The sequence below is a fragment of the Epinephelus lanceolatus genome, chromosome 24 (assembly GCF_041903045.1).
Source record: "Epinephelus lanceolatus isolate andai-2023 chromosome 24, ASM4190304v1, whole genome shotgun sequence".
Taxonomy (NCBI): Eukaryota; Metazoa; Chordata; class Actinopteri; order Perciformes; family Serranidae; genus Epinephelus; species Epinephelus lanceolatus.
The window spans coordinates 8,042,465-8,066,795 of record NC_135757.1 but is presented as its reverse complement, the minus strand read 5'-3'; the positions used below and the strand labels follow the sequence as shown (position 1 = coordinate 8,066,795).

At 45.4% G+C, this 24,331-nt stretch overlaps 1 protein-coding gene across 2 annotated transcripts in view; it reads left to right on the top strand.

The window, feature by feature from the left end:
- Window positions 1-4,126: 4,126 nt before the first annotated feature.
- The window catches only part of nrp2a (neuropilin 2a), an 82,894-nt gene continuing 62,689 nt past the window's right edge, over window positions 4,127-24,331 (top strand). For both annotated transcript variants that reach the window (XM_033615528.2, XM_033615529.2), the window contains exons 1-2: window positions 4,127-4,875; window positions 17,138-17,315. In XM_033615528.2, the coding sequence (XP_033471419.1) occupies window positions 4,800-4,875; window positions 17,138-17,315 (254 nt within the window). In that variant the 5' untranslated portion in view covers window positions 4,127-4,799. The remainder of the gene's footprint in view (window positions 4,876-17,137; window positions 17,316-24,331) is intronic.

Sequence of the window (24,331 nt, the reverse complement as noted above, 5' to 3'; positions counted from 1 at the left end):
GGGAAGAGAGGGAGAGTTATCAGTCATGCTGTCAGTCTCTGGGGCAGGTTGTGATAAGAGAGGTAGCGGTTGATATCTGTCTCTCCCCCTCTCTCTCTCTCTTTCCCTCTCTGACACACACACACACACACACAGAACGGGGGAGAAAGACCCTGTTGTGTTCCCCTCTACCACCCATGAGTGAACACAGCGCAGGTGTGCCGAGGTGAGGAGTTGGACTGTATGGCAGCCATTTGTCGGCTGTATTTTGGGGCAGAGGGATGACAGAGGGAATACAGATGATAAGACCTGGGGTAAAATACATTAGGAAAAAGGGGGTTCACATATTGCAGCTGCAGGTTGGGTGTTTGATTTCACTGCTGTGGTACTTAAACAGCCTGTGACACTGAGACATGCAGTGTCCTGTGGCTTTTTTTAAGCTGGGGCTCACACTGTGGCATGGTGTATGTTTGGAGCAGGACAGCCCAGTCACCAGAGGAAAATGCTCTGCAAATCATGGATACATTGCATTTGCTTGGTTCATACGTATCATATCAACATTTTTATATATATATATATATATATATATATATATATATATATATATATATATATATATAATATGAGCTGACACTGTTTGCAGGAGGTGGAGGGGATGGTGGATGGATGTCACCTGCCAAGCTGGCCACCATCGCAGACCAACAAACACCAAAAACAGTTGTTTTTTAGTGAGTCATTGCTGTGTTCCCAACAGGTTTTTAGCCCTCAAACATGGGTGTTTTTTAAGCGAGTCATTGTGTTTCAAGCTGCTTTTTGACCCCCAAACATGGATGTTTTTAGTAAGCTATTGCTGTGTTTCTAGCCCCTTTTTAGCCCTCAAACATGGTTGTTCTTTTAGTAAGCCATTGCTGTGTTTCAAGCAGATTTTCAGCCTTCGAACTTGGATGTTTTTAGTAAGCTATTGCTGTGTTTCCAGCAGGTTTTTAGCCAACAAACGTGGGTGTTTTTTAAGCGAGTCATTAGTGTGTTTCCAGCAGCTTTCTAGCCCTGAAACATGTTTTTTTTGGCAAAACTATTGCTGTGTTTCCAGCAGCTTTTTAGCCTAAAATGCAGGTGTTTTTTAAGTGAGTCATTATTGTGTTTCCCAAAGATTTTTAGCCCTCAAACATGGGCGTTTTTTAGCAAGTCATTGTTGTGGTTACAGCAGCGTTTTAGCCCTTAAACATGGGTGTTTTTAGTGAGTCATTGCTGTGTTTCCACCAGGTTTTTAGCCCTCAAACATGGGTGTTTTTTAAGCGAGTCATTGTGTTTCAAGCTGCTTTTTGACCCCCAAACATGGATGTTTTTAGTAAGCTATTGCTGTTTCTAGCCCCTTTTTAGCCCTCAAACATGGTTGTTCTTTTAGTAAGCCATTGCTGTGTTTCAAGCAGATTTTCAGCCTTCGAACTTGGATGTTTTTAGTAAGCTATTGCTGTGTTTCCAGCAGGTTTTTAGCCAACAAATGTGGGTGTTTTTTAAGCGAGTCATTAGTGTGTTTCCAGCAGCTTTCTAGCCCTGAAACATGTTTTTTTTGGCAAAACTATTGCTGTGTTTCCAGCAGCTTTTTAGCCTAAAATGCAGGTGTTTTTTAAGTGAGTCATTATTGTGTTTCCCAAAGATTTTTAGCCCTCAAACATGGCTGTTTTTAATGCGTCATTGCTGTGTTTTAAGCAGGTTTTTAGCCAACAAACGTGGGTATTTTTTTGGAGTCATTGCTGTGTTTCCAGCAGCTTTTTGACCCTCAAACATGGCTGTTCTTTTAGTAAGCTATTGGTGTGTTTCCAGCAGCTTTTTAGCCAACAAACGTGGCTATTTTTTTGGGAGCCATTGCTGTGTTTCAAGCAGGTTTTTAGCCCTCAAACATCGGTGTTTTTTAGTGAGTCATTGCTGTGTTTCAAGCAGATTTTCAGCCTTCGAACTTGGATGTTTTTAGTAAGCTATTGCTGTGTTTCCAGCAGCTTTCTAGCCCTGAAACATGTTTTTTTTTGGCAAACTATTGCTGTGTTTCCAGCAGCTTTTTAGCCTAAAATGCAGGTGTTTTTTAAGCGAGTCATTATTGTGTTTCCAACAGATTTTTAGCCCTCAAACATGGCTGTTTTTTAGTGAGCCATTGCTGTGTTTCCAGCAGTTTTTTGGCCCTGAAACATGGATGTTTTTTAGTAAGTCATTGCTGTGTTTCCAGCAGATTTTTAGCCCTCAAATGTCCTATAGTACCACCATTTTTTCTGGCAGTTGGTCTTTTTTGCTCCTCCTTTTTTGCAGATTCCTCAATATAGATTAAAGAAAGAGCATGGTAGTTTGTATAAGGGGTGACAGACCTGAATGAAACTCATATTTCATCAATGGAAAATCAAGAAAAAGACATTAGAGTATCACCCAACAGTACATGAAGGCTCCAGATTCTGTATTCCCTTGTGGGATCAATACAAACATTTTCCACCCACGACACTCCCTCTGTATCTCTCTCTTTCTCAGGTTCTCTTGTGGACTGTTGCCCTCCATTAGCCATGCGTTGACCCAATATTTTGGGGGTTGAGAGCCGATGGTGGGGGCAGAGATGTTGACAAATGGGAGAGAGGAGTATCAAATGACCCTTGGGGACTGGGAGGGGGGGAACAGAGCAGAGCAAGAAGTGACCCAGTGTTGCTTGAAGGTTTTAGACTGGCTGCGTTCTCTCTCTCTCTCTTTATCTCTCTCGATCTCTGCGAAAGGTTCATCATGGGGGTTAAGCGAAGATCACGCTGCCGCTTTAGTCAATGCTTCCTTATCGATAACCTTTTCCATAACCTCGAAACAAACCAACAGGCATAAACAACCACAGCCTGGCACATGGCAAACTGGTTCACGCCAGCGCGGACCCACGCCCAGAGGCTCCGATTAGCCAATCACAGTGACGTGTGACAGCCGCCGCGCCCTCGGGCTAGAGGTGGGCTTAGAAAGTGACTGACAGGCCGTAAGAAAGCTGCAAGTTGATGGCATCTACTCAACCTGGGGGGTGTGGAGCAGCGGGGGATGACAGTTGAGTGAGGTGACAGACAGACAGACAGTCAGGCAGTGACACCCAAACCTGTCATACAACCTTCTGTCAAGGGCATTGGGGTCTTTTGTTGACATTGTTTACAGCTCGTGGCTGTCATGGGAGATGATGATGACTGGAAGAGCTTTTTTTTTTTCCTGTTTACTACCATCATCTACAAACACAAATCCCCTTTAAGAAGCAAAACGTGCACCAAGGTTCATGCAAAAGGCGCACAGTGTAACATTGCCCCAAAAAGCTCCCCATGCGCCCTGACCTGCAGGAATGCACCTAGCTGTTCCAAATAAAGATGCCAGCGAGGCTACATACTGTACCTCATTATACAGCCAGGCCCCAGCCAGCCCATTACATTACACGGTAATACAAGCCATAGGCAGGGCACATGGGCTGGACGCTGGAGAGGCCTTTCTCAGCAGATTATTTTGGGCTCACTACTGTGTCATTACACGGCCTCCCGCTCTGTATTTAGGCCTGTTGATTGCAGGGCAGAGATTGGGCAGGGCTGAGGTGGGCTCGCTCTCTATTGAGTTGAGGGCTGTGACATTGGCTTTGGTCGTTTGATGTGTTCTGCGGTGGAAGGCGGCCTTGCGCCTTGTTTGCTGTGCAGCCACCCCTTCCCCAGGCAGACACTCCTCCCTGCCTCACTCTTCCTGGGGTTTTATTTCCTCGGCTCCCCCTGTTCCTTTGGAAACAGCCTGGGGAGAAGTTGTGCACCCGCGTTTACATTACAATATGTCTTATCTGCGCCTTATCTGTGGGAGAGTTCTATCTGTGGTATCTTCTGAAGGGGGATGCGTCTATGTGTGTGTGTGAATGTGTGTGTGTGTTAGAGAGGGAGCGTTGGGGCGCGTGCACGTGCTCTCTCTCTCTCTCTCTCTCTCTCTCCCTCCCTATAATCAGCGACCGACGGGAGGGGGCGGAGCCGCGGCGCCGTGACTGTAACGCGATAGCTGCTCAGCCTCAAAAGCGCCATCACTCACACACACACTCTACACACACCTCCCAGACGCGTCCACAGGACACACGCCGGTGTCGGAGCGGAGCGCTGGCTGCACGGAGCCACTACCATACAGAGAGAGAGAGAGAGAGAGAGAGAGAGAGACAGGAGCGGGTGCCGCAGGAGGTGGCACGACATGACCGGTCTCTTTGGAGAGCAAGGGCGCAACACTTCTCCTTATTTATTATTCTGTGACTTTTGCGCCGCGTCAAAACGCAGCTTGTGACACTCGGACTGAGGCTGCCAAGGGCGCACTTACTGTGGACTTTAGCTTGCTACCACCGAGCCCCTCTTCAGGAGAGCCGACCCTCGTGTGCGCAAAATACGCGGGGACGCAGAGGGGGAGATACGGGGACTGAGAGGCGCTCAGTCGGAACTTGACGCACTCTGGAGCCGCTGTCTCTGGAGCGCACATATCGCCCGAAGCCTCCCAGCTGCGAAGCGCACGCAGTATTGATCAAGGAGTTTGGTGGTTCACTATTTTTTGGATGAGATTCAGTGGCATCGCGGACTGATAGAGGCAAAGGGCAAATAGAAACCTGAATTTCTTCAATGCCATGTAGTTGGCACATAGTTCCCTCCACCGATGGTTTAATAATAAACGCAGTGGGATTACTCCTGAAGTGGGCTAGTTTTGACTGCTGCCAACGGGTGTGGATTTTTTTGGAGGAACAGCAGAATTTCTACCCTACCAGGCGGAGACACTAGAAACTTAAAAGCTCTCCGCGAGTTTCTGCATCATCCAAGATGGATTTTGAGTCATCGTTGATTGGATTTTTAATGGCAATGTGTCATCTGGCGTTGAGAGTCAGAGGAGAAGAGGGTGAGTTTTGGGTACTTCTTTTGATTTTGACGCACGCATGGTCCGCCTCAACCAAAACACGCCAAACGGGAACAAAAAATAAACCGCGGACGCGTGAATGTGGTGAAAAACATCACGTTTAAGTTAAACTCTTGGGCCTTGACTATTATTTTGCCGTTTTAAAAACATTTCCAAGAGGTCCGTGTCATGTGGTTTGTATTATTTCAACACACATAAGCGCCTGGCATGATAAAGCCATTGTGTGATAATCAGATCCATGTGTCTGTGGGATATTTTTCTCCCTTAAATATGGCAAATATGGGAGACATCCCCACTAGCTAAGTGTCCACATATATGTATACATATACATAGTATATGCAGTGGCCTAATATGCGTGAGTTTCATCATGATCACAGGAACCAAATGACTTTCTAAATTGAACCCAGTGACTAATTCCGCTCTGTGCCAATTCAGCTGTTACACATTCTAAACTAAAGAACTCAGATGCTTTCATCAAATATTTAGAAGCTGGGAAACAGTTATCTGTCCCAGCTCGACTGGGAGCTGGATGGATCCTACATCAGCCCGCTGGACTGTGAATGAGCTGATTATATGCATGAAGCTTTCGGAAATTCAAACACATTGTTTATCCCGAGTTGCCTGTTGTTTATCTTCGGTTTAATTATTCATCAAGTGAGCTAAACAAACCCGGGCCTGATTAAAAATGCCATTTCACATCCGGATGGGAGCAGGTTTGAGGCGGAGGCTGACCTGCTATTTCGTAAATTCACTGGTGTCCAAGAAAGCGTGCGTAAAAGCGACGCTGTCATAGAATTCCACTTAACAGGACTGTAATCACCACTATTATAATCATTATCTTCATCAGCCACCACAAAGTCTCCTTCATTATCTCCTCGTGCTCCTTGGGGTTGCTTGCGCAGGGTGAAGGCAGGGGCTGCTGGTGGCTGAGCGCCGGCGGCTCCAGGCGGCGGCGGCGGCGGCGGCGGCGCGCCGTCACCTCCGTGCGCTCTCAGCAATCAAATAACAATAAGCAGGGAGATTATAGCGCAGGATGAGCCGCAGAATAGCAGCCCTGCAGCTGGTGCGTACTCACAGCCTTGCTTTAAGGCACTTAAGCAGCGCTAATTCTCTCCATAACGCACGGAAACGGCGCCGCGGCGAAGCAGTCCGCGTTTGATTTACCAGCGAAACAGCGCCAAATTTATTTAGAAGCCTCATTAAATGTGGATTTAACACCAGGGAGCGCAGAGTTCCATCTGGTGACACGGTGAAATAATAATAACGAGTAGTTGCTGCTTCATTATGTCACCAGAAATGCGCAGGGGTGTTGGTGGGAGCGGGGTTGTATGTTGGGGCTTACCATACACAGAAGTGACGCCACTGGTGGGATGACACATGGCCTCTCGCGCACTCATCCTTGTAAGGCACTACTCCAGCATTCTGCTTGCTTTTCCGCTGGTTTGACTGCGAGTGTCAGTTTTATATTTAATGTGGATGTGCGCTTGTGTCGCCAGGTGGGATTATGCGCACAAAGGAAAATGTAAATAATGTTTCAGCTTTATTTAATTGATGACATAGTTATGTTTTACTGTTACAATCCACTGGGTATTGTGGATAAGATGTATAGGCCTGAGTGCTGCAGTGTCTTTATATCGGGTGTAGGCGGGGTGACGAGCTGTTCATGATCCCATGACGACTGTTGAGACTTTACAACACCACCCGCTGGTTTGTCTCAGGCTCTGCTCCCTTCACATGGCTCTTCCTCTTGTTTAGGCTACTTGTTTTAAATAGGACAGTCACCCCAGCCATTCCTCTGAATCTCTCTATGTGTATGTGTATGTGTGTGTGTGTGTGTGTGTGTTTACTGGCTGCCTGTGTACCCCTTGATCAGAGACAGATGTGGGCCTCTTGGCAGCCATCAGGCAAGCAAGAAGCTAGACCCCCCCTGCCCCTTCCCTTCCTTTCCCTTCTCTCTCCTCTTCCCACTCTCTCTCCCTTTCCCTTGCCAAGACACTGCATGTCCCTGCCTCTCTGCTCCCCTCAAGAGCCACATTACACACAGATGCCAGAGGAAAGAGAGACTGAAGGGGAACAGATCGGAGACAAAACAGGGAGGTTCAGAGAGAGAGATGTGAGGGGACGGAGAGACTGCAGAGAAGGAATGGAAGGCAGTGGCATCCACCAGGTCTTAATGTGAAGAAACAGAAGGAAGACCAGAAGGGGGGGGGGCTGCATGTGCATCAAACACAGCGTGAGAGGAGAGGGCAACATCAAAGCGTGCGGGGGTCACAGAGTTAAAATGGCACCGGACTTAGAGGGAGCAGATCGCGTTAAGGGCTTACGAAGTGACACTCGTCTGGTGCGACACGGCGAGCAGGGAGGGTGGAAATAAAAGGAGTTATCTGAAAAACAGACACTGTTACAAAGCGATGCTCTCATGAAAGTTAAGCACATTGGAGTCGCTTGAAAGGCTCCTGCTTTTGATGATCGACTCCATCTGGTTTTTAGCAACTTGGTACATTTCCAGTAGCAAAGAGGTTTCCCTTAAACTATAATGTTGTGGAACAAAATGCCGCACGCCCGAGGCGTCTGTGCCAGAAGCCTGTGGATGTAAAAAAAAAAAAGTCTTACATGGTCTGAAAGAGAAATGATCCGTGAAAGATGTGTGGCGCTTGGACGTTGGCAGTTGTGGCCTGCTGTTCTCTGTTGGTGGCGACGTGGACTAGAAAAGGTCTGAGGACGTATTTGCTGCAAGACTTCCAGCTCAGTTGTACTGTAATCGCAGTAGTTTGACTCAGTGACATGTACATCAATTACTCCTTACCACAAGCATTAATATTCAGGCCATTAAGCAGCTCATTTGCATGTTTATTGAGTGGGCGGCTGTGCATCCTCTCCACCTATGGTATCGACTTCTCCCAGAGTTATTTCTACTTATTTAATCATTTCCAAATGTTGGCTCCTAGCTTCTCGTTTTATCTTCTTTGTCGGTCTCTTTTACGCTTCTCTATTTGTTTTCTTCTCCTCTCCTCTCCCAGCCCGCCCTTCAATTCTTTGCATTTCTCTGTGTTTTAATCTGCCCCAGCCTCCGAGGTATCAGCTGCGAAAACAAGGTCACCTATTAGCATTCATAGCCAAAGACAAACCAAGCGGCCCGTTCAATACCAGTCAGGTATGAGAGTCGCAGGCTTGCGCAAAGCCCCTGGAAGAGCCCGCCGCACTTGGGGTGAAATTAAAAACAAGACCCCCATAAATAAAACAGAGCTGGGTCTTTCAGTGCGCCGCATTAGCCACGCAGGGGGGTCTTAACGGGTGCTCAGGGACGGGTTTAGATGGGAGCTGGAGGGGGGTTAGCATTGTCAAGAGGCAAAGAGTTTTAAATCTACCGTAATTCACAGGCGGGGTTAAAGAGGAAAGGGGACACGAAGAAAGGGTGTGAATTTACACAAACTGCTTTTATAATCGCCGCAGCTCTCCCAGAAATGGTTTTTTAAGCAGTCAGTTCCACTGAAAGGTAACATCCTGCGAGGGTGGGGGGGTGGAGGGTGGCAACAAATCACCAAGACTCTCACAGCAAAGCTCGATTCTTCACAGCTCTCCCTTGCTGATGTAGGCTCAGCCATCTCCACTCTTCAGACGGGGGGGGGGGGGGGGGGGGGGGGGATCTTTTGTGAAAAGTGCTTCGGCTGTGCAGGTTTGCCGCCGCACAGAGACAAAAGAGTGCACCGGGGGAGACAGAGACATGATACTGTAGTCAGGTAGAGTTTAGGACCCATGCCATTACCTCCCCTGCAGGATCGGCAACCATCTGTTTACCCGATTGATCCATTGAACCATTGATCACGATGGCCAGCTCTGTGCATTTAGCTGATTAGCATGGGGCACTTATCCTGTTAGGGAGGGAGGGGAGAGGGAGAGAAAGAAAAAGGAGGCAGGGAGAGAGGAAAAGAGGATTTGGGGATATTATCTGCCTTTGATGTACCTTTTGTTGGTTCTTAAAAGGAAAAAAATCCCCCTTAAACACATTTAACAGCGTTAAACAAAAGCTATTGTCTTGTGTGGGCTGATTGTTGTTTGTTGGTCGATTTTTTTTATTTCCTCCTGTCGGTACCTGACTGCAGAATATATGTTTAATCAATCTGAAACATCAGGACATGTTATTACATCTCTGAGCGAAGGGACGTCTCTTTAATTCAACTGTTTTGGACAGATTGTTGCAAATATATGGTACCCAAAGAAACTTTTTATAGGGTAGTCCAGACGGGGCCTCCGAATCTTGGGGTGGCACACCAGGAACTCTAAAATGCTGGTGAAGTATGTAGGTTTTGGTTTCTTATTTTTCAGTTTTACAGTAGACTAATGCTGGTATGGAAAGCTTCGTCGTCATGCCGAAATCAGAGCCCCAAAAGCCCGAAAACACAAAAGGAAAATTGAAGGAATAGCCTAAAGATTCACTTTAAAGATGTCACGAGAAAGAAACCATCATGATACCTTCAGTACTTCTGGGAGAAACATCAGCATGTCCGTGGGGGGAACAGGGGCCTTTTATGCTTCCAAGCCCAGGGACCCATTGTGTCACAATCCGTCTGTGTATAAACACAAATATACGTGAGTAATGAGTGAAACTTGTACGTTGTTAGCTCACAAATAAGGGCGTAACATCCACTTTTGAAGATTTTATTTACGCGTGAGAACGAATGAATGTCAAAGGTCATGGAAAGTTTTGAAACTGACATCTTGATTCAATCGTATCAGTGAGGATTCTTTTATTAACATCTCTGCAGTGACGCCATTCTGCCTCAGCATAAAGGTGTTAAAGCACAGGGCCAATGAGAGTCTTTTCTTCGCCCTTCCTCCTCATCCTCTCCCTCTCCTTGGTTCCAGCCTAGTGTGGAATGGGTGAGATTAAAAGCAGTCAGAGAGACAACCCCTGCTCTTGACTGAATGGATGAGTGCTGCCCACTCTCCCCTCTCATTCCCTCACTCTGGGCGATAGCACTTTTTAATTAAGGTGGGGGGGGAGGCGACGGAGGAGGGGAGGGGAGCGAGAGACACTAGGAATGATGGAGGGATTTATCAGCGCCTCTCCTCACACTCCCTGCTTATCCCAGAGCGTGACGCCATACTTCCCCTGATAAGGCGGCTAATAGAAATGAGATCGCGGGCGTGCACACACACACATACACACACATGCACACGAGCTAAGACATGCAGACATATGCACATTTTGCCAGATAATGAAGATAAAGGCTCTCACAGCGGGTACAAAGACGTCTCTGGGTTTGACTTGATCCGGAGTGACTAGAAAATGTGCGCACACAGATTTGACTTAACATTCATTTGAGTGACACACTGCAAACAAATGATGTGGCTGTGTAGAGGCACACACACACACACACACATACACACACACAGAATTACAAGGCAGTGACTATAGTATGCCCCAAAATGTCCCTTTCAATACACTGATTTCAAAAAACTGATTGAGAGGTTATATTCCTGTCAGTAGCTAGCTAGCAATAACTTTACGTGCATTGGCTAGCATACAGCCCAATATTCTGAGCTATTCCGCTTGCTTTGCATCCGTTAACGTAAAATAAAAGTAAATAATATTTCAATATGTGTATGAAAAGGTAACTGTAATCGTGGAAATAAATAATACTTTGCGAAAAAAAAGGGACAGTACTTCCTTGGCGTGGAATTTGGCCAATTTGTGAATGCTAATCAGTCTACCATCACCAATGTTAGCTATCGTAGCTACGTTAATTAGCCAAATTATCCACGAAGGTCTCCTCCTTGCTAAAATAAACGCACCTGTTAATTTAAACCGGTAAAAACACTGAATAAAGCTGTTTCACTTAGAAAATTAGGCGTTTTTCCGAAGCTCCCATCACGAAAGGGGTGCCATGTACAGTCTAAAATGCGAAAATGCTAATGGTAGAGGTAGGGTTTGGTTTGTCCGTTCTAGGCTCCTGTAGAAACATGCCGATATAAACGGCTCATTCTAAAGTAACAAAGACACAATGATTCCTATTTTCAGGTGATTTTAAACTAAAGAAAACATTATTTTATATTCCGTTTCTGTCAAAATACCTCCTTAAAACTACTCACTTAACCTTTAACGTCCAAAATACATTGTCAGATAGCTTTTATTTATTGCGGATTTGTATAGTATACTGTCTAACTGCATTTGCTTATGATAGATAATTTAATAAAATACCTGTCAGTAACTAGCTAGCATACATTATGTAAATAGGCTAGCAAACAGTCCGAACATTTTGAGCTATTCCTCTCGCTTTGCATCTGTTAATGTAAAAAAAAAAAAAAAAAAAGAAATAATATTTCAATATGTGTATGAAAAGGTAAAGGTAATTGTGGAAATGAATAATATTTTGCTAAAAAAAGGGGACAGTACTTCCTTAGCGTGGGATTTGGCCAATCTGCGAATGCTAATCAATCTGCTATCACCAACGTTAGCTATCATAGCTAAGTTAATTAGCCAAATTATCCACAGAGGTGTCTTCCTCGCTTAAATAAATGCACCTGTTAATTTAAACCGGTGAAAACACTGAATAAAAGGAGTTTCATGTTAAAAAAAATAGGCGTTTTTCCGAAGTTCCCATCGCAAAGGGGCTGCTGTCTGTGGTCTAAAATGCTAATGCTAATGCTAATGCTAGAGCTAGGGTTTGGTTTGTCCGTTCTAGGCTCCTGTAGAACACGGTGATATAAACGGTCATTCTCAAGTAACAAACACTCTGATTCCTATTTTCAGGTGATTTTAAACTAAAGAAAACATTATTTTATATTCTGTTTCTGTCAAAATACCTCCTTAAAACTACTGACTTAACCTTTTGTGTCGACAGTAGTAGCTTTTATTTAATGCATATTAATATAGAATACTGTCTAACTGCATTTGCTTATGATAGATAATTTAATAAAATACGAAATTAGTGTTCAAACTTTGAAATTTCGCCGAATTTGCGCCCCTTCAGTGTCGACTTTGTGGCTCCAGCCCTGCAGAATAATATTAATAAAGCCCACTATTGCAAATCCACTCTCGCTCTTACATGTGATGCACACACACACACATAGTGGTGACATTGTTCCCGTGTAATAGGGGTTTGGTCCCAGCATGGTAGAAACATATGTGCCACTTGTGTGTGTGTGTGTGTGTGTGTGTGTGTGTGTGTGTGTAGACAGATTGGCTCCTCTAGTAGAAGAGACAGTGTAATTCATGGAGCTCGCTGGCAGCTCCTCAGTGCTTCCCCCGTGTTACTCATCCAACACGGCAAGTTCTGTTCTCACCAAAACATTCTGCCTGACAGCCACACACACACACACACACACACACACACACACATATGCATATATTTTACTAACTAACTGCCATGGACATTCGAGCAATTAAGAAAAAATACACACATCTGTTGTCACAATCTCACAGCAGCTCATTTAGTACAGATATATTGCTGCTGCTGCTGCATCCACGTCATTCTTTATTTTTCCGAGCAGCAGCATACAAACACCCACCAACCCACACACTCACAAAACACACACACACACGCGCACACAGATGCTGCCGGTGCTGGTGTGTGTGTGTGAGCTGACTGACAGAGGTTTCCCAGTGGGGTCAGTGTCTACAGGGAGCCGCTGGATAGCAGGCATGTCTTAATGAGGCTCGTCAGGCTCTCTGCACACACACACACACACACACACACCTCCATCTCTCCTCTCTCTCTTCCTCACCCTCTGTATTTCTCCTTCCTCATCACCTTTTGTCGCCTCCCTCCCTCTCTATCTCTCTGCCTGTCACTCCTCCCCTCTCGTCCTCGCTCTTCCCACTCCCCACTCCACACGCCGCCCATCGTACATCAACCCCACCCACTGCCTTCACCCTCCTCCCCGTCCGATCAATCTCCCCTCTTCTTCCTCAATCCATCTTTTATCCATCGCCCCACTGTCTCTCCTCCGCTCCAATCCTCTTCTCCACTTCTCTTCCCTTTCATCCTCTCCCACTGTAATCCCCCACCCCCCTTCCGTTCACTCTTCCCTTCCCGCTCCTTCCCGCCTCCACCCCTTCCTCTTCATCCTTCTTGGAGGCCACTGAATGGGCAGCTCAGGGAAAAAGTGTCGAGGCTGCAGGATTCTCCCCAAACGGCTTAATCTGGCGAGGCCCGGCGTGCTGATAGCCTCCTGCACGCCGTTCCCTCCATAGGCTCCCCAACAATGACTGTCTGTCTGCACAGCCGCAGCAGATAAAGAGATGTCTGCATGTGTGTGTGTGTGTGTGTGTACACGTGTGTTTGTGTGTCTCTGTCATTCTCTGCCGTCCCTGCTATCTTTTTGAAATTTTTCAGTTAGCTATTTTTCCCACCTCTGTCGGCCCCTGTGATTGACAGGCCCTCTGTGTGTGTATTTGGATGTGTGCGTGCGTGGGTGGCCGTTTGAACACGAAGCAGCGGCTGTGTATAAAAGCGTGGGTGTGTGTTTAAGCACGCGTTCCCCGTACGTGCCTTCATACGTGCACACGTCGCCGAACTTGTGTGTATGTGTGTGTCGCACATTCGTGTAACAGCTTGTGTGCGTGTGGGCGGCTGGGGTTCGCGCACTCGCATGAAATCACCGGCAGCTGTGTGTGCCTGGTGTGCGAGCGTGGGCATTGCTCCTCTCCAGCAACAAAGTAAGGAAGCCATCGCAGCTCTATCAAATGTCAGAGAATCTTAAGTGTGCCTTTTAAGCACAATAGGCGGTGGAAATGTCAACACTTGAAGGGTCTATTACACTTCAAGCCTTTGGTGCTGCTTTTTTTTTCCTCCTTCCTTTCTTTCCGCTTCCTTTATTGATGCTTTCACAGAAATTTGAAAGAGTATCAACCCATTTATGTCAAGAATAGATGCATCTCAGCAGCTGAGTGGTTAAGCCCACCATTTGGCCGTGTATCATTAATGGCAGCGCACCATCAGCTTCACTTTGTTGCCTGATATCGCAGTTCTCCTTCCTCTCCGTGTTGTTTTTATTTGGCCGACAGCTGCATTATTAAGAAAACATTTGTCCCTTTGAGTTCAATATCACAAAGTTCATTACATTTAGAGATCCCCCCGGTGCATCGGCAGCCTCACACACAAACACACACACAGAGGTAGAGAGCTAAACCACCCCCTGCTGTTGTCATGGAGAACACGTTGTGCCTTTGCCTCTGTAAAGAATAATAATGCCTGCAAATCTATTGCAATGCAGGAGTAATAAAAGACCCATTGTGCATGTGTGTGTGTGTGTGTGTGCAAAACACCCATATACATGTTTCTTTTGTATGTGCATGTGAGTTTATGTGTTTAGCGTGTTTATGTGAGATAACGCAAAGTGCGAGGGCCGCCGTAGCTGTCAGGGCGCGAGCACAGAATAGGGCCTTTGTTGCCGCGTGAGCTTCTCATTACAGAGTCGGGGTGACCCCCAGAACCCCGCTAGACAGGCCGTCTGCGTGTCACTTCCTGCCTGAGCCTGCCGAGCGATGCCATTGGCAGGCTATTGTTCCTGGGAGAGCATGATAGGATCAGGGAATGTGTCCTAATGTTTGCAGATTGGCTTGCCGGAGCAACAATTACACTTGGAGAACGCTCCCGACGGGGGAGCTGGGGAGATAAGAGCCTGGGTGTGGGATGGGGTGAAAAAGGCTCTGTGTGCTTCCCTGGTTGTGTGTGTGTGTGTGTGTGTGCTCACCAAATGCAGCATTGATGATCTTTTATTGTTTTAATAGCCTACCCATGTGGTTCCGCGTGCATTGAGAATCCACAATGGAGAAGTTTTTCCAATTTCCTCCAAACTGACGGACTAAATTGCTTTCTTTGTTTTACTGTTCATTTGTTGCTCATCACATCTTCATAGGGAGAAACAAGGTAAATGAAAGAGCGTCGTCTGAGTCACTGTTATAGGGAGCGTGTCGTTTAATGCCAGTCTGCTATACGAATGATAGATATAGAAATACATCAACATTATGGCTGGGTTGTGTGAGGGAAAAAATAAATATGACAATGTTTTTTATCGGCTCTGTCTTTTGGTTCCCAACCTCTTACCTCAAGGAACCGCTTTTCCATCATTGAGTAAACTGGCGACCCCTGATGAAGTGATTTATTTAATGGATATCTCGTATTATATTCAATGCAGAACAATAACTGTGAGTATAACTCGTGTTCCGGTGTTCACGCGTCCTTATCCTATGAGATTTTTTTTGTGAAGTTTATATCTTAAATAATAATAAAAACTTGAACAATTTCATTTAGTTTTCTTCATAGAAACAAATGAAAAGCTTTGATATAGACCCACTATATATTTTTTTTCTTAAGGCGATACATGGCAGGCAAAAACTCCTTGAATGTGTATTCTTTCAAACTGCTATAAAGAAAACATTCAAATTATACATTTAGACGTTAATTTTATTACATTTTGTCTACTTGTTTTATGTTATTATGTTATTAATAAAATCTTTGAATACTCCAAGTCAAACATCTCAGCCTCTGCAGCACCTATGTAAACCAAACTTTCCACTTATACACCTAGCTATATTCTGAAGATATTTACAAAGGGATTTGTTAATAAATCATTCCTAGCCTGATTTATGTGACATTTTATTCCAAAAAATATGGCGAAAATCAATTTTTTTAAGGCTATGGACAGTATAGTTTGATTTTCTAGGTAAGCAAATATCCCGTTTTTTCAATCTTATATGTAAACAAAATGAAAAAATAACTTTGCACCTGGCTTTATCAGATGTTCAGATTAATCTTCCTAAAATATATGCAAATTTGTGCATATTTAATGAGATAATGCCTAATTTGCATAATTAAACATTAAAATTTTAAAAACTTGTAATACATTTTTTTCCATACTATTGTAAGTAATCAACTGAGGAAGTTTCACAATGATATCTATTATTTTAAAATTTTACCCTATTCAGTTGTAGTGTCTTACACGTCTTGAAATCAAGAAGGTCTCATGACCCCTGTGAAGCTTCGTCGACCCCTGTTGGGAACCAGTGTTCTGCACCTGGAACATCTGAATTCCTAGATTACTTTTGTTTTAAATATATTATCTGAGTTTCAAATGTATAAAATGTCCCAAAAACGATCACTTTAAATGTGTTGCCTTACCAAACTATTATATTTATGGAAGGATGACAGTTTTGGATCGAGCTGCGGAACGTGTGTAGTAGGGTTGGGTCGGGTTGTGGCACTAATTAGTCATACATGCAGGCGCTGGAACGGGTTCAGGAGACCTGTGCAGGACTTTGATGTGGATATAATGACTCAGATGGCAAAGACAAATAACAGAGCAGCTAGAGCAGTTTTGTAAGTTCGGAAAATTACATCATTTTACTGTAAAACAGCCTTTGAAACCAGGAAAAGACACTTACAATACTGCCATATCTAGAACTGAACCCTGCTGGCATGGGTGACGTCAGAAAGACAGTGGACTTTTACTTTGGAGAGATGTTAAATTTTGGTTGATGTTATTTTAAACGTCTAAGGACATCAGACGTTCTGCTGATGGTTATGCTACGTCAAGATAATGTTAGTGGGAGACGTTAGGAAGACATTGGATTTTGGTTACTATCAACATTATCTGATGTCGGTTAGGGATGCACCAATCCGATATCTGGATCGAATATCGGCCTCGGTATCATCAAAATAGATGGATTGGGTATCGGACAATGCAACCTATACCTGAGGCGATCCTTTCCCTTTAAATCTATTGCGACCCAAGCTACGTCATACGTCATGGAGCGAAGGAGAGAATCTGCTGTGTGGAGGTATTTCACACTATTTCAACTGCTGAAAATAAATAGTTCATCATTGCATTAATCTGTTTCACCTTGTTTCATTTTATCTCAGGAAAGAACTGTGTAGTCATCAGTGCTTGATGCCTCTAGTCTTTTCTGTTCTACATGTAAAGGTATATAGCTTTTTAGGTCAACCATGGTATCGGATCTGTATCGGCTGATACTCAAAGCCACAGCATCAGGATCGGTATCGAAACTGAAAAAGCTGGATCAGTGCATGTCTATTGTAGGTATTCTACATCAGTTGACGATGGCATTGTCCTCACATTGCAATTTGGTCACTTAATGTCACAACCAAACATCGGTGACGAAAGACATTGGTGGCCAGCTGGGATCTAGTTTCAAAACTGTACTTGTTCCTGTATTCTGTGTATTTTACAGTCAATAGCTGTTCTCACTCTGCTCCCCACCCTTCTGTCTCCCTCACAGTCCCAGAGTGCGGAGGCGTCTTCGATGCCAGCGAGGCCGGTTACATCACCTCCCCCGGTTACCCTCTGGAGTATCCGCCTCACCAGAACTGTCACTGGATCATCACGGCGCCGGAGCCGTCGCAGCGCATTGTCCTCAACTTCAACCCGCACTTTGAGATCGAGAGGCTGGACTGCAAGTAAGACGGGGAGGGGTGCAAATTGTGGCTTTTTCTGGAGTCATGTCATCGCGGTGACATGTGAAAGCACTCTACTGTCAGAGTTAAATTGCTTCGACCAATAAGACTTCAGGGTGTGTTATTATTCTGGCTGGCTGATGATCTGTGTTTACATTTTCATTAGTATGCTGTGAAAGCATCTGCATCTCAAATAAGTCCTCTTCAAGCACACTTTTGTTTTTACATGCTATTATAATTCATTGCTGGCGGTTTGGCTTGATCCCAACATGCTGAAACGTTTTCCACATTTTGACCACAACAGGTCAATTGCAAAGGAAATTTTAATTGTAGATACAAGCGTTCTGCAAAACGCAGACCGTTAAGTGGACTGTGGTTTTCTTTTGGGGGGAAATAATTATTTATGCAGAGAACAGAGAGCCGTCAGCGCTGTCCCCTTTTCTCGCATTCACACCATTACACACATTATGTCTTGGATGTTGCCCAGTGCCACCACAGACTTTTAGTATTCTGCGGAGCAATTAGCGGGCTAAATTCCTTGCTCAAGGGCACGTCAGCTGCACGTAACCTCAGCAGTTTGAGGATCTTAGTTTCCACATTTTGTTGGCACGATGGTGAGACGAGCAAAGCCTGTCACATGAAAGGCTGGATGGAAAGAATGATCAAAATGTGTTTCTTCCAGTGGTTGAAGCAATGATGTAGGACATGATACCTTTTTGTTTTATTCGGCTTGGAACCAGATTTTTTTCAAGCTAAAAGACATGATTTAAACACCATAATTAAAAAGTAAGGACACATTTTGAGAGTTAGTTTTAAGGCAGATGCAAAGACGAATTGGACAGGATGAAAGGAAAGAATTGTGAAGTTTGAGGGGGGGAGGCAGAGAGAGGATAAACAGAGAAAGGAAAGAGAGAAGTAGACAAAGAGAATGAAGCCCAGCTGTTTGTCTGGATATGACTGCGTTGGTCAGTTTCCTTTCTCAGAGACATGAATAATCCGAATCATATGGTCTCCTATTGTCTTTGACCTCAGAGGAAGGAGGAAGAAGTCACGGTCTCCAATGTTTAATCTACTTTTATACAACCGGGGAGAACGTTACACAATTCACCCACTCTGAGACTCTTTGTGTGTTTAGTCTGTTTAAAGTGAACACAGGCTGGATTTATCAGCGTGGTCTCCGCAATTATGGCCATTTATTCCTCCAGTCCTCCCTTCTCTCTGTAAAATGAAGAATTAATAATCCTAGATGGGTGTTTTTTTTGTATTGTTCACTGACAAAGCACTTTGTCTGGCCAGGGGGACAAAAAACCCCTCCATGATGACATCAATGGCAGCCTCGGTGAAAAGGGGTTTTGTAATGATTGCCGATTCCATTCACACAGTTGCAGCGAGCCGGGGAAATGTTAATTTGATGTCTCGGCTTTGTGTCTCCAGGTTTCTGTCGCTTTTGTCAAAGGCAAAAAAGAAAAAAATGTTGCATAATTATCTCCCTTGCAGTATGTTTCTCAGTAATACCGCTTTTTACACCGAGCGTCACAGTGTCAACACAAGCGCGCTGGACTTCCCCGCTGCAGCGGTGCAGAGAGGAATGGCTCAGCTGTTGATAAGCAGTGTGTCAAGCAGTTTCTCACAGCCCAAGGCGCGCGGGGCAGCAGGAGGCCGAGGGAAGAGAAAACTGAAATGCCTCCTCCTTCCTCCTCTCCGCAGAGGGTTTTATTGGGATGGGTTTCTTTTTTACACTCGCCTGGAGGGGCTGAGGCCTTGGCCTGCCCTCTAACACACACTCCCACTCAAACTGCCTTCATCCTGTATGTATGAGTGTGTGCATAAGAAGTCAGCGAGTGTGGGTGGGGAAGAAGGCGTCTACATGTGAGTAACCCTGCAAGCATGTAAGTGAGTAGTAGTTTGTAAGACTAGCCGCTCCCCTCTTCCCCCCATCCATCCATCCATCCATCCATCCATCCATCCAGCCTCCTTGTGATAACCCCCATTAGAGGAAAAGGGGCTCACGCCAACTTTTATTTATGCATAACCTCTAATACTAATGTGTTTGCCCTTCTGTGTTTCATGGAGGATGCATTTCCCTTCAGGGCGCAGCAAAAGCAGCTGAAATAAGTGGAAAAAGCCAAAGTACAGCTCGATATTCCTGCTCTCTCCGTCCTGCGATATGCTTTTTACCCGGATTGATCCGAGCCCTGTAGCACCGTTATGGGTAACTTCCTTTTTTTTTTTTTCTTCTTGCCTGTATGATTAGGCACGGCAGTGTGAGGGAGCACAGAGTAGATTTTTGCATGTTTTCACGGTCCTCAGCGAGGTCGGGGGGGGGGGGGGGGGGGGGGGGCTGCAGAGGTGGAGGGCTCACCATCTCAGTCAAGGCTGGAAATCTGCGTGACAGCTGGGATTACAGAGACGGCAGCAGAGCAAAGCGGAGCTGTGTGTTACCTGAAAGAGCGATGTGGTCTCGACTGCTGATTGTGGAAAGGCAAAGAATATATGATAGCACGGTCATAAAGATTGTAAATGGACATGTGTTTTTGGCGCTTAAATCCACATGCACGTACACACTTAAACATGCAACCTGTCGTTGCAAGAGTGCTCATGAGCCATCATATCCCCCCCTTGGGCACTTTAGGCCTGTAAAAACCCAGAAAAGTGCTTGGTCAGCTCAGGGAGGGGGTCTAATATCCCTGGCCAGCTGGTGATTTTCCCTCAGTGGGTTCAAACAGTCAGTACTCGGACGTAGCCAAACCGCGGCTCTACTGCAGCAATCAAATCGGCAGCCTTATGCAGGCGCTCCGTGTCTGAGGTGGCACTTTAATTCAGGATTTCATTTCAGGGGGAGTCCGGCCGCGTGCCAAATAGCTCTTACCTCCAGGTTGCCAGCCGATTGATGTGAACTAAATGTAATAAAGGCTAGATGAAATATCAGGCCCATATCTCTAATGCAATCTGCCATCACCAAGCCCCAGGATGCTACCTAGTGATATACCAGGAGCTGAGGAGGAGGAGGAGGAGGAGAGAGAGACAGGAGTGAGGTGGAGACGATTCTCCCTCCCCTTCTCCCGTTTTTCTGTTTCTCTCCGGCTCTCTTTCTCTCTCGCTTCATCTTCCTCCCTCCCTCCCTTGATCCATCTCTTTTCTCCCTTTTGTTCTTCCATTTTCCCTCTCCTCTAGCCCCAGGATGAAGTGTTTTATTTTTACACACTTGAATTAAACATTGAAACAGGCGGAATCACATACACACAAACCCACACCCCGCCATAAAACTGTAGTCATTCCACAAGATCCATTTCTTCCACCATTGTGGTTTTTATTTTCTCACTTTTATTTGGTTATTTGTTATTGACTGCAGCCTGAGGTGGGAAGATTTGATAATATAACTTTATAACTTTACACACACACACAGCTGTAAATCCCCCCGGCCTGTGACACGCCTGCTCACAGTGAGAAGGGTCACCAGCAACTCCCCTGTGTGCATGATATCACCCTCTTACTAATACCCAAAGGGGGTGCAGAGAGGTGTGGGATCAATGTGTGTATTCCGCTTGTAATGGGAAATCGATAGGTGATCAGGAACGGCCGCGGGCAGAGGGAGAAGGAGATGAAGAAGAGGAGGAGGAGGAGGGTGATGGTTAAAGGATGAAAGGAGAGACAGATGAGTTGCCAAAGGTCAGGACTAAAGGGAGTTGTTCAGGTTCAGATTCGTCAATATCTGGCACTTGGCCTGCGTTTAGGCCGAGATCACGGTCATCAGCATCCAGCGGTCAAGGCTATTACAGTTGTCAGTGCTGTAATGATGATATAATAAGTAAGAGGTGTGACTCAATAAAAAAATAAATGGTTGCAAATTTGTCCAAATCCGTGTTAGTGAGGACCTTTTCCAGGATAATCCATCCACCTGACAGGTGTGTGTATCAAGACACTGATTAAACAGCATCATTGCCACACGCATGCTGACTACAGAGCTGTTGCCCGTGAGCTGAATGTTCATTTCACTACCATAAGATGTCTCCAGTGTTGGTTCCGTTAATTTGGCAGTATATCCAACCACTCTCGCAACCCTGAAAGTCAGTAATTATGACAAAGCGCAGCAGGTCAAGACCCTGGTGAGAGCGATGAGCATGCAGATGAGCTGAGATGGTTTCTGACAGTTTGTGCAGAAATTCACTGGATGCTGGATGTGGAGGTCATGAGCTGGTGTGGCTACATGTGGTCTGTGGTTGTGAGGCTGGTTGGATGTACTGCCAAATTAATGCAAACAATATTGGAGACATACCATTGGCATGCTGACTGCAGGAATGTCCATCGGAGGTGTTACCCTTGAACTGAATGCTCATTTCACTGCCATAAGGTGTCTCCAATGTCGTTTCTGCTAATTTGGCAGGAATTTGGCAGTTGTAGCCACACCAGCTCAGGACTTCCACATCCAGCATCCAGTGGATTTCTACCCAAACTGTAACAAACCATCTCAGGGAAGCTCATTTGCATACTCAGCGTCCTCATCAGGTTCTTGACCTGACAACAGTTTTTCATTGTCACCAAGGTTGTGAGGATGGTAGGATATACTGCCAATTAACACAAACAACATTGGAGACATTCTATTGGCATGCTGACTGCTGGAATGTCCATCTGAGGTGTTATCCACAAACTGAATGTTTGTTTCACTATCATAAGACATCTCCAATGTCGTATCTGTTAATTTGGCAGTACATCCAACCAGTCTCACACCCACAGATGACATGTAGCCACACCAGCTCAGGACCTCCACATCCAGCATGCAGCGAATTTCTGCCCAAACTGTAAGAAACCATGTCAGGAAAGCTAATTTGCATACTCACTGTTTTCACTAGGTTCTTGACATGGCAGTAGTTTTTCATCACCACCAAACTTGTAAGGTTGTGAGGCTGGTTGGATGTACTGCCAAATTAATACAAACAACATTGGAGACGTACCATTGGCATGCTGACTACAGGAATGTCCATCGGAGGTGTTACCCATGAGCTGAATGTGCATTTCACTACCATAAGACGCTTCCAGTGTCGTTTTTGTTAATTTGGCAGTACATCCAACTGGCCTCACACTCACAGACGACATGTAGCCACACAAGGTCAGGACCTCCACATCCAGCATGCAGCAGATTTCTGCCCAAACTCTTTCATTTCATTTGCATACTCATCATCCTCACGAGGTTCTTGACCTGGCAGCAGTTTTTCATCGTCACCAAACTTATAAGGTTGTGAGACTGTTTGGATGTACTGCCAAATAAACAGAAAGAACATCGGAGACCGCTTATGGTAGTGAAATGAACATTCAGTTCACAGGCAACAGCTCAGCTCTGGTGGACATTCCTGCAGTCAGCATGCCTAGTGGCACGCTCCCTCAAAATTTGTGTCTTCTGTGGAATTTGTGACCAAAATGATATATTGAGTGCATTAAAAAATCTTAAAATATCCTTAACTTAAACCTGTCAAAAAAATGGGAGAAAAGCAGAAGCATTGCTTTAAGTTGTTAATATTCCAGCCCGCTGTGAAGCTCTTTAGTCCCAAAAACATGCGAGCAAAGAGAAACTGCGAGATCTAAACTGTCTTTGGATAAATTGCAAATCTCCATGTCAAATACACGTTGATAGAGGTTGATTAAAATGCATCCAGCAGGGGTAGCAGGGCAGCAGGCTTCAGCTCAGACAGCAGTTACAGTCTGATGTTTCAGATCGATGCCCGCTCTAGAAGGTCTGGGGCCGGGCCCAGACTGCCTGTGGTCAGCGGTTTGGCCTCAGTCATGTGTAAGTATAAGTCTGTGATGGACAGCAGAGGAGGGAGGTGAGGCATGAGGAGATGGGGAGGAGGAGGAGGAGGAGGAGGAGGAGGAGTGCTATTTGTTTTTGGGGGCTAGATTGAAGATGGCAGGCCCTGTGGATCTGCAGGGATTTTGCTCGCAGCATCTAGTTAATATTTCAGAGGCACTTATGGTTTATTAGAGTCCCCATCGAGGGCGGGAGGAGTGGGTGGTAGTGTGTGTGTGTGTGTGTGTGTGTGGAGACGCTCGTGTGTCTCCTCCGCCTTACTTAATTTCTGCTTCTGTACATCTTTGAGAAGGAGAAGAAAGAGGATCTTCGTTGTTTACCGGATCGAGATCTTGTGGGTTTCTTTGCTCCCAGAGAGGAAAACAAGGGGGGAAGAAACACACACACACACACACAATGGAGCAGAGACGGAAATCATTTCAACTGAAGGCCTCAAGTGTCTGAACGCAGCCAAGTTTGGTTTGCCGATGTTCGCATACAGCTGTTGCTCTTTTATAGGCGTAAACAAAATAAATCAGACGACCGTGACGCGCCCACAGCAAATTACGTGTTAATCTTTTGTGTAATTTCTCCCACTGAATGCTTTATGTATTTATGTAGGCATTTAGATTAAAATGAAACACAAGATCCCAAGCTGCTTTCTTGCAGACTAAATTAGAAGTGCTGATTTCACAAGATAAAGATGAAAAACTGTTCCTAGAGTAAGATGACCAAACTAGCAGAGAGACAAACCACTACTGGAGCCTTGAAGGCCACAAAGGCTGGTTGAGAAGCCTATAAATATACATATAGACAGTGTGTACATACTGCAGTTATGTTTCTCCGTAGTGGGGTGCCAGTGCCTGCAGGGAGTGTCCCCAGTCCCCAACAAAACAGCAAAGGTGTGAAAGGCAATTAGTTGTTTTGTCGGAGGGGTGGAGTGATATATGAGAGCAGAGGAAGAGGAGACATGTCTGGACTGGTGCAGAGTTACTGGCCCTTAAGGGTTTTTAGTTTCCTTAACCCTTCTCCCTCTGCTCCAGCTATTCTCTCAGGGTGAAATAGGGGGGTTGGGGTGAAACCAGTGCCCCATAATGGCTCCCTGACCCAGACAGACTGCCAGACAGACAGAAAGCTGGGAATAGGGAATGCATGGTGTCAGACATAGGCGGGGTTTCATCAAAACAACCACCTAATGGAATCTGGATTCGGATGAGGGGCTGCATTGAGTGCGCAT